This window comes from Nycticebus coucang, chromosome 10 (assembly GCF_027406575.1).
Source record: "Nycticebus coucang isolate mNycCou1 chromosome 10, mNycCou1.pri, whole genome shotgun sequence".
Taxonomy (NCBI): Eukaryota; Metazoa; Chordata; class Mammalia; order Primates; family Lorisidae; genus Nycticebus; species Nycticebus coucang.
Window position 1 is genome coordinate 49141148 of NC_069789.1, and position 11097 is coordinate 49152244.

General features: G+C 41.4%; 1 protein-coding gene and 1 non-coding gene across 2 annotated transcripts; one reads left to right on the forward strand and one right to left on the reverse strand.

Annotated features, from left to right (window-relative positions):
• The first annotated feature begins 9202 nt into the window (after positions 1 to 9202).
• On the forward strand, positions 9203 to 10056 carry LOC128596956 (succinate dehydrogenase assembly factor 4, mitochondrial-like). The gene has a single exon (XM_053606835.1). The coding sequence runs from the start codon at positions 9206 to 9208 to the stop codon at positions 9524 to 9526; it is 321 nt and encodes a 106-aa protein (XP_053462810.1). The 5' UTR covers positions 9203 to 9205; the 3' UTR covers positions 9527 to 10056.
• Positions 10057 to 10756: 700 nt separating this feature from the next.
• LOC128597842 (U6 spliceosomal RNA) lies at positions 10757 to 10861 on the reverse strand. The gene has a single exon (XR_008383398.1). It is a non-coding gene; the product is annotated as a U6 spliceosomal RNA (small nuclear RNA).
• Between the last annotated feature and the right edge of the window lie 236 nt (positions 10862 to 11097).

Consider the following 11097-nt stretch of genomic DNA (forward strand, 5'->3'; position numbering starts at 1 on the left):
TTTCCAACAGTTGTAAGAATACCCGGCATATAGTAGGTGTTCAATAAATATTTACTGAATGAATGCAGCCAATGAGCATTGTGTTACTATTGAATACTTTAAAAAATTACTTGCTTTTCAAATAAACCCATTTCTTTTTGTAAAAAGAAAAAAATTTTTTTAAATTTCCTCAACAAACATTGTTGAGACAGAGTCTCAGGCTGTTGCCCGGGATAGACCATTGTTGCCAGAGAAGAAGTAGGTCTGCCTGTCACTGAGCCAATGAATGGAGAAGCAGACAAGAGATCAGCAGTTTCACTTTATTGTACAGAAAAGCCAGTAATTCTGGAGAGCAGTGAATATATTTCTTCAAAGACCTGCTCTGCTGTCCTGTTTCCCTTTGTTATTTTTATACTCTCACAGTAAAAGTAAGGTTATTAATCATCACAGTCTATGTTAAACAGATTCCCCTTCATAGGTTACAAGGTTACACAATATCCCCTTATCTTAAAGTGGTTTTATCTTCAAAGCATTCCTACTCTAAACTAAATTTGCTGTTAGTCTCTACTTTACTAAGTGCATTACTCAGCGCACTTCCTGCACTGGGTCCTTGGCACCATGGTCCTTGGAGTGTCCAGTTTCCTAACTTTATGACAGAAGGCCTTGGATGTGTATAACTCTTAGATGGCGGCACATGGGCCCATGCGGTCCTGCCAGGGACTGTCCAGTAGTACCCTGCATATAATGGCTATTTTGGATAACAGTGACCACCATTACAGTGGTGTCATTATAGCTCACAGCAACCTCAAACTCCTGGGCTGAAGTGATCCTCCTGCCTCAGTCTCCTGAGTAGCTGGGTCTATGGGCTGTACCACAGTGCCCAGTTAGTTTTTTCTATTTTTAGTAGAGATGAGTCTTGCTCTTGCTCAGGCTGGTCGGAACCCATGAGCTCAAGCAATCCATCTATCTCAGCCTCCTAGAGTGCTAGGATTATAGGGTGAGCCACCATGCCTGGTCCTCCTGAGATCATGTCCCCTGGTACTCACAGAGATCATGTCTCTCTATGTTCTCAGCAAGAGAGATTGGGTTGGGAATTCCCTGGGTATTCTGGACAGCCAGTCAGCTCCTAATTTCCCTCCACATTTTTACCAGCTGGCACCTATCCTCCTCAGATGCTTTCCTTGCATATGACAGAGCTCTGTACGAGTATTTAACTCTCTTGCCACCTACCTAGAGTATACCACCAAGTAGGGAAAGACATCGGATCTAGAGACAGGATAGATGGGTTTGAATCCCAACTTAAGTACTCACTACCCTGTTTCCCCGAAAATAAGACATCCTCCGAAAATAAGACCTAGTTACAGGAAAGATAAGACGTCCCCTGAAAATAAGACCTAGCACATCTTTGGGAGCACCCCTTAAAATAAGACACTGTCTTATTTTTGGGGAAACAGGGTAGTTATGTGACCTTGGGTAAGTTACCTAGCTGTTTTCTAATGGGATTATAGGATTATGTTTTTTAGGATTGTTATGAAGATTAAAATGTTTCACCCATACCTGGCATGGTAGGCATTCTCAGTTACAGGTAGTGAGGTGATCTGGTGTAGCAGTTAAGTATTCAGGCTTTGGAACCAAAGGTCTTGGGTTCAAGTTCTAGCTCTTTCACTTACTAGTGTATGACCTTGGACTAGTTATTCTGTGTGTGTATATGTGTGTGTGCATATACAACTGTATAATGAGAACAATATTCTTTGGGAGATGATTGTGAGAAATAAATGACTCGTAAATATAAAGCATTTAAATGGCCTAAAGTCTGATCTATACTAGCCCTCTACAAATTTTACCCATACCCCTTATTATCAACTCATATCTTTGTGTTTCTCATAGTCATATCCCCCTTGATTTGACTCCATCTTGTCTATTTAAGCCTGCTTGAATCCTCCTGGAGTTACTCCAAGATCTTTCTGATTAGACTGATGGTTGTAGGGCCTCCCTGGAGGATGCTGGCAGGGCTGCCCCTGAAGGACAGCACACAAGGGTGTGCTCAACTACTCTTCGTTTAATAAGAGACAGATTTTTTAGTGTGGAAGGTGATCAACAGTTGAATAGACCACCATACAGAGAGCCATTAGATGATCATCTACGGCAGACAGATATATTATAGATATGATTCCTGCGTTCAATAAAAAAATTACCTATGTGAGATCTAAGATTTCTTTCTTTCTTTTTTTCTTTTTTTTTTTTGAGACAGAGTCTCACTCTGTAACTCTGGGTAGAGTGCCATAGCATCATAGGTCACAGCAACCTCAAACTCTTGGGCTCAAACAGTCCTCTTGCCTCAGCCTCCTGAGTAGCTGGGACTACAAGTCCCCATCACAGTGCCTACCTCTGTTTTTAGTAGAGATGAGATCTCAATCTTGCTGAGGCTGGTCTCAACTCCTGAGCTCAACGGATCCTCCTGTCTCAGCCTCCCAGAGTGCTAGGCATGAGCCACCGCACCGGGCCCTAAGATTTCTTATGACTTTGAGTTGCTGTGATTTATGAAAAATAAATAAAGTATTTCTAATGAAAGGATTAAGTTCCTTGCCTATTTCAGCAAAGTTCCATAAAGTAAAGAATGGAGTATAGAACAGGAGAATGCTCAGCCATGTGTCTTTGTAGTGCTACGCCATTCTAATTCCTTAATCTTGCCTTTTCTCTCTCCTTCTCTCTCTCCTTCTGTGGTGGGTACTTATTAACCAGTTTAGGGATGAGTCATACTTATCATGTTTGGATGTGTAACATAACATGAACCTTAGTCTCTGTCAGAGAGGACATTACAGGGAGCATCACTTGGCTAGGAGTCGAGTTTGAGCTACCTTATGGGTGTGGGATGCCAGATTGGAAAGATTTGAATAAGAAATTGGTTGGTGATACGGGATCTGAATATCATCCAGGAGTCAAGGTCCAAGATGCTAAGTAGGAGTGACGTGGCTGTTTCTGCGCAAAGGTTTCCTACAGTTTAAGAGGTTCAGAGGTTAAGATGGAAACCAAAACAATTCTTTTGGGTGTTTGATCCATGGTATTCCCAGGGAAGGTGGGTAGATTGGGGCAACCTTGCCTGCAGTTGCATCCACTAGCACCAGGCTCTGGCCACCTGAGTAGCAGAGGCTCTTGGTGGGAAGACCAAGGTGGGAGTAGAGGAGTAGAAAAGACTCAGAAAAGTTCAGAATCCTCCTGTGTATACTTCTTTCACCCATTGAGACATTTTAATTGTATGTATTTATTCTATTCCTAGAAAGGAAGTCCCAGGATTTTTTCTCCTATGTTTTCATCTCGTTTCCTGTTGATCCTGCCAGCTGAGGTCATCAGTACAATGAAAACAAACTGATAGAAGAGGAGCAGATTATTCTCCCATTTTTCTAAATCTCTGAGCTACACATCAAGACTGGGAGCATCTTCCAAATTTACTTTGGAAATGTGTTTTCTGACGAGGGAGAGGGAAGACTGAAAGTGATCACTCCCCACTTCTTTAACCTGCCTGTGAGGTTCACAGTTTTCCCAGCTGTCTGTGATCATTAGTGATTTTGAAATTGCCAGTGTGCCACACCTTTCACCATTAACTAAGATAGACTCTCATTGGATTAAAGATTTAAACTTAAAACATGAAACTATAAAAATACTAGAGGAGAATGCAGGGAAAACCCTTGAAGAAATTGGTCTGGGTGAGTATTTCATGAGGAGAACCCCCCGGGCAATTGAAGCAGCTTCAAAAATACACTACTGGGACTTGATCAAACTAAAAAGCTTCTGCACAGCTAAGAACACAGTAAGCAGAGCAAGCAGACAGCCCGCAGAATGGGAGAAGATATTTGCAGGGTATATCTCTGACAAAGGTTTAATAACCAGAATCCACAGAGAACTCAAACACATCAGCAAGAAAAAAACAAGGGATCCCATCGCAGGCTGGGCAAGGGATTTGAACAGAAACTTCTCTGAAGAAGACAGGCGCGTGGCCTTCAGACATATGAAAAAATGCTCATCATCCTTAATCATCAGAGAAATGCAAATCAAAACTACTTTGAGATATCATCTAACTCCAGTGAGACTAGCCTATATCACAAAATCTCAAGACCAGAGATGTTGGCGTCGATGCGGAGAAAAGGGAACACTTCTGCACTGCTGGTGGGAATGCAAATTAATACATTCCTTTTGGAAAGATATATGGAGAACACTCAGAGATCTAAAAATAGATCTGCCATTCAATCCTGTAATTCCTCTGCTGGGCATATACCCAGAAGACCAAAAATCACAACATAACAAAGATATTTGTACCAGAATGTTTATTGCAGCCCAATTCATAATAGCTAAGTCATGGAAAAAGCCCAAGTGCCCATCGATCCACGAATGGATTAATAAATTGTGGTATATGTATACCATGGAATACTATGCAGCCTTAAAGAAAGATGGAGACTTTACCTCTTTCATGTTTACATGGATGGAGCTGGAACATATTCTTCTTAGTAAAGTATCCCAAGAATGGAAGAAAAAGTACCCAATGTACACAGCCCTACTATGAAACTAATTTGGGACTCTCACATGAAAGCTATAACCCAGCTACAACTTAACAATAGGGGGAAGTGGGAAAGGGAGAGGGGGTGGGTAGAGGGAGGGGGATCGGTGGGATTACACCTGTGGTGCATCTTACAGGGGTATTTGCGAAACTTGGTAAATGTAGAATGTAAATGTTTTGGCACAGTAACTGAGATAACGCCGGAAAGGCTATGTTAACCACTGTGATAAAAATGTGTCAAATGGTTTATGAAGCGAGTGTATGATGCCCCAGGATCATATCAATGTATACAGTTATGATTTAATAAAAAGAAAAAAAAAAGAAAAAGAAAAAAAAAAAAAGAAATTGCCAGTGTGACCAAGTTTTATCATCACAGTTAGAAACTAAACATTGGAACATGGCCTAATACCTCAACTGCCTGTATTAGCCCCAAGAATTTGCTGATGCAGATCTGCCTTTCCTGTCTGGCTTAAAATTTCCCTGTTGAGTCATTTAAGTATAACCAATGTCAAATCATAACTAAGTTGCCCCTGTCATATCTTATTCTTTCTCCTTTTTGCATAAATTAATCGATCAGATTAGCTAGTTAATAAGTTGGCCTTAAAGATAATGGATTCAGAATGACAAATTTAAAAAAAGGAAGCAAGATAACCTGAGATTTCCATTTACATATTTAGCCTTGGCTGTTCCCCATTCCCCAGCAATTGTCATTTGATATTTTATTTTATTTTTGATTTTTACTTGTTTTTTATTTTATTTTTTTTGTGGTTTTTGGCCGGGGCTGGGTTTGAACCCGCCACCTCCAGCATATGGGACTGGCACCCTACTCCTTGAGCCACAGGTGCCTATTGTGTTCAAGAAGAAAAAAAAAACATTGTTACTTGTGTTTAAATCACCATTTAAAGCTGTTACTTTCTATGGGTTCAGCATCTGTAGCTCAGCGGCTGAAGCGCCAGTCACATACACTGGAGCTGGCAGGTTCCCATCCAGTCTGGGCCTGCCAAACAACAACCAAAAAATAGCTGGGCATTGTGGCGGGCGCCTATAGTTCCAGCTACTTGGGAGGCTGAAGCAAGAGAATCGCTTAAGCCCAGGAGTTGGAGGTTGCTGTGAGCTGTGTGAGGCCACGGCACTCTACCGAGGGCCATAAAGTGAGACTCTGTCTCTACAAAAAAAAAAAAAAAAAATTTTCATTTAAAATTATTTGTTACTTGATTAACATCAGATTAAATCTAAAAATGCCAAATTCTTCTAACATTTTAATACAATTTAAGATCATTTATTTATTTATTTATTGCAGTTTTTGGCCAGGGCTGAGTTTGAACTTGACACCTCCGGTATACGGAGCCAGTGCCCCATTCCTTTGAGCCATAGGCACCACCCCACAATTTAAGTTTAAATTCATGAGTTTATATTACCCTAGTAATTCTGAACACAACATAAGATCTAAAACAAGAAGACTTACAGGCAGTGGTGTGTTGGAACCAGCTTGCACAGGCTGTAGAAAGCTGATTGAGAACATCTCTTTCCAACTTCAGTGTCAGTGACATCACTGAAGGTAACAGGAAATTGACCAAAATGGGAATATTTATATAATGGAAATTGGCAAACGCTACATTTGTCAGTACAGCACTGCTTACATTTAACAAAGCAAATCATCCAAAGCACTTAAAACGTACTCACAAACTTAATAAGTCAAAACTTTTGATTAAAACAGATTTTCTTTCTCTTTCTTTTTAGGAATGGGGTCTTGCTCTGTCACTCTGGCTGGAGTGTAGTGGCATGATCATTGCTCACGCTGCAGCCTCAATCTTCTAGGCTCAAGAGATCCTCCTGCCTCAGCTTCCCAAGTAGCTAGGACCACAGGTGTGTGCCACCAACCTGGCTAATTTTTCTGTTTTTCCTAGAAACAGAGGTCTTGCTATCTTGCCTAGCCTAGTCTCAAACTCCTGGCCTCAAGCAATCCTCCTACCTTGATCTTCTACCCTGATTCTCCTACCTTGATCCCCCCACCTTGGCTTACAAAATGCTGTGATTGTAACACTTAGCTTTCTAAAGGTAAATCGTTTTACTTCCAATATGCTTTTAGCTTGTTTTGTCTTATTTTTATTTAATTAATTAATTTATTTTTCGAGTCTCATTTGGTCACCCTGGGTAGAGTGCCCTGGCATCGTAGCTCACTATAACCTCAAATTGTTGGGCTCAACCTCCTCTTGCCTCAGCTACCCTGAGTAGCTGGGACAAGTACCTGCCACAATGCCCAGCTGGCTTGTTCTGTCTTAAAAGTTTTGGTTGGTCTGATGGTATTGAAAGCATGCTGGAGCTTTAAATAGAGGGATCTTGAGTGGTCAGATAAATAATTTTTATTTTTTTGAGACAGAGTGTCACTTTGTCACCCTTGGTAGAGTGCCATGGCGTCATAGCTCACAGTAACCTCAAACTCTTGGGCTCACGTGATCCTCTTGCCTCTGGAGTAACTGGGACTACAGGCACCTGCCACAACACCCAGCTACTATTATTATTATTATTAATTTGATTATTATTATTTTTTTTTTTTTTTTGCAGTTTTTGGCTGGGGCTGGGTTTGAACCCACCACCTCTGGCATATAGGGCTGGCGCCCTACTCCTCTGAGCCACAGGTGCTGCCCTATTATTATTTTTTTTAGAGATGGGGTCTCACTCTTGCTCAGGCTGGTCTCTAACTTCTGATCTCAAGCAATCCACCTACCTTGGCCAGATGCTTTCGTTGACACGCCCCCTCTGAGCAGAGAGGAAAAACCAGGATGAAATAAAGAGTACACACCACATTAAAGTATTCACACCTTATTGATAGACATAAAAAAAACTCTACAAAAGTTAAGACAAAACTTAACAGTAGAGGGGTGGCTGAAATGGCTTACTAATCCTTACTCAAATTTTTACTTCTTATATACCCAAAGCTACCCCTTTTCCAATGTGGTATTCTTTTTTAATTTGTATAGTTCAAAGCAAAGATCACATTAATCCTTAGCATAACTCAGTGACCTCTTACAACATTCCACTTCAAAAGTTAATATTCAGGGCCAGGCACGGTGGCTCACGCCTGTGATCTTACCACTCTGGGAGGCCAAGGCAGGTGGATTCCCTGAGCTAACAGGTTCGAGAGCAGCCTGAGCAAGAGTGAGACCCTGTCTCTAAAAATAGCCAGGCCTTGTGGCAGGGCCTGTAGTCCCAGCTGCTTGGGAGGCTGAGGCAAGAGGATCATTGAGCCCAAGAGCTTGAGGTTGCTGTGAGCTGTGATGCCATGGCACCCTCCAAAGGTGACAAAATGAGACTCTGTCTCAAAAAAAAAAAAAAAAGTTAATCTCCAAAATCAATCCACCTAAACTACTCAAGATACACATCTTTAGGGTGGAAGCTAAATTTATAAAACAGTAAGATTGGGAGACAGGAGGTGACGGTCAGGCAGGACCCAAACTAACCAGACCAGCTGTGTCAAGTTGGGAGATAGGGGGTAAAGGTCAGGCAGGATCTAAACTGAGCAGACCAGCTGTGTCAAATGGGAGGTAGAGGGTGAAGGTCAGGCAGGATCTAAACCGACCAGACCAGCTGTATCATGTCCACCTTAGCTGCCTGGTTCTATCTTATTCTCACTACATGTGCTTTTACCCTGGTGCAGGTTTAACATCTGTTGTGGAATCAGTCTCAGACACAGCATCATTCACTCTGGGAGAAAAATGACTGCTCTCATCTTCTCACACCCCCCTCTCAGTCTACACACGTGTCCGCTGCCTTGTTGTTCCCTCCGCCGTTGAATAAGTTCATGTCTACCTTAATCTTCTCAGGTCCTATGCTTTGTTCTGCCAGTTTTTAACTATTTTCCTCAGGGTTGCTCTCTGCTTTACAGAATTCCCTCTGAATAATAGGCAGAAGCTGCTTTTTGCTTTTCAGAGATCCCTTCAGCGTCAGAACTGTTAATACCAGTGTCACTAGGGCAGCACCTGTGGCTCAAAGGAGTAGGGTGCTGGTCCTATATGCCATAGGCACCGCCCAAATGTTGAAGTATCTAAAATAATAAAGCACACAATGATTATGATGATTACAAAAACATTACCAAAGGTATTGGAATATTATAAGTTGGATTTTCTTGTAAAGTCATCAAACCAAGAAAAGAAATTTATTATCTCTGGTTGAGTTTATGACAAGAGGCCCTAGGTAAGGACCTTGGACCTGAGCATTATATTTCAAGTTGATTTCTCCCAGGTCATCAGTTAGCACAAAAATCCCTTTCTTTGTTTTTTATTTCAGATTACTATAAGGGTACTTGTGATCAGGTTACAATGTTTGTGTTTGTTAGGTAAGTACAAGCAATTTTAAAACCTATGCTTTAAGGCCAGGCGTGGTGGCTCACACCTGTAATCCTAGCACTCTGGGAGGCCGAGGTGGGTGAGTTGCTTGAGCTCAGGAGTTCAAGACCAGCCTGAGCAAGAGTGAGACCCCATCTCTAAAATAGAAGGTCATTGTGCTGGATGCCTGCAGTCCTAGCTACTTAGGGGCAAGAAGATTGCTTGAGCCCAAGAGTTTGAGGTTGCTATGAGTTATGATACCATAGCACTCTACCAGGGTGACAAAGTGAGACGATCTCAATTAAATAAATAAATAAATAAAACCGGGGAATGCTGGAGCGTCCGCGCCATGTCCTCATCGAGTCTCCCGGGGTTGCTTAGCCGCGCCTTGGCCACGGCACGGACAAGATCACCCCTTCTATTTCATTCTTTGAGGAAAACAAGTTCTTCTCCAGGAGAAAAGTCGGAACTCATCAAACAATCACTGAAGAAGCCAAAGTTACCAGAAGGTCGTTTTGATGCACCCGAAGATTCCCACTTTGAGAAGGAACCACTAGAAAAATTTCCAGATGATATTAATCCAGTTACCAAAGAAAAAGGTGGACCCAGGGGCCCAGAACCTACACGATACGGAGATTGGGAACGAAAGGGCCGTTGTATTGATTTTTAAGTCATGTATTCTTTAATTGAAGTATGATTATTATTATTATTTTATTAAATCATAGCTGTGTACATTAATGCAGTCGTAGGGTACAATGTGCTGGTTTTATATACAATTTGGAATATTTTCATCAAACTGTTTAACGTAGCCTTCCTGGCATTTTCTTAGTTACTGTGTTGAGACATTTGTATTCTACATTTGCTAAGTTTCGCATGTACCCTTGTAAGATGCACCCTAGGTGTGGTCCCACCAATTACCCTCCCTCCACCCATCCTTCCCTTACCCTGACCTTCCCTTTCCCCTTACATTTAGTCATGTAATTTCCATAATGTGTTTAAAAATATATCTGATGGCTTTAGATAAAAATATGCTGCCATAAATTAGGAAAGGGTAAATATTTTTACATTAGCACCTAGTATCTTTAAATTTATTGCAGCATGTAAAGATGATTCAAGCTGTAAACTTTTACTTCATTGTTTTTTTTCAGTTTAATCAGTTTCTTGTAAAAGGTACATGTAAATAAAATATTTTTAAATGATTAAAAAAAAAAATAAATAAATAAAACCTATACTTTCTTCTACAATGTTGTTTCATGTTCTTTTTTATTTATAATTTCCCCTTTTTTAAAATTTATTTTATTAAATCATAAAAAGGTAGATCATATATACATTAATGCATTTATGGGGCACAATGTGCTGATTTTATATACAATTTGGAATGCTTACATCATACTGGTTGATATATCCCTCCCCTCTTTACTTAATTATCGTGCACCCCTCCTCTCCCACCACACCTTCCTCCTTCATCCTGGGCCATAGTTGTGATCTATTCTTCATATGAAAGATTGTAAATTGGTTTCATAATAGTACTGAGTACATTGGATACTTTTCCTCCATTCTTGAGATACTTTACTAAGTGGGATATGTTCCACCTCCACCCATAGAAACATAAAAGAGGTAAAGTCTCCATCTAGAAATATGCAACGGGGCGGCGCCTGTGGCTCAGTAGGTAAGGCGCCGGCCCCATATACTGAGGGTGGTGGGTTCAAACCCGGCCCCGGCCAAACTGCAGCCAAAAAATAGCCGGGCGTTGTGGCGGGCGCCTGTAGTCCCAGCTACTCGGGAGGCTGAGGCAAGAGAATCGCTTAAGCCCAGGAGTTGGAGGTTGCTGTGAGCTGTGTGAGGCCATGGCACTCTACCGAGGGCCATAAAGTGAGACTCTGTCTCTACAAAAAAAAAAAAAAATATGCAACGCTTCACGAATTTGCATGTCATCCTTGCGCAGGGGCCACGCTAATCTTCTCTGTATCGTTCCAATTTTAGTATATGTGCTGCCGAAGCGAGCCATGTTCTTTTTTTTTTTAAACATTTTTTATTTTTTAATTTTTTTTTTAGAGACAGAGTTTCACTTTGTCGCCCTCGGTAGAGTGCTCTCGCGTCACAGCTCACAGCAACCTCCAGCTCTTGGGCTTAGGTGATTCTCTTGCCTCAGCCTCCCCAGTAGCTGGGACTACAGGTGCCCACCACAACACTTGGCCATTTTTTTTTGTTGCAGTTTGCCTGGGGCTGGGTTTGAACCCG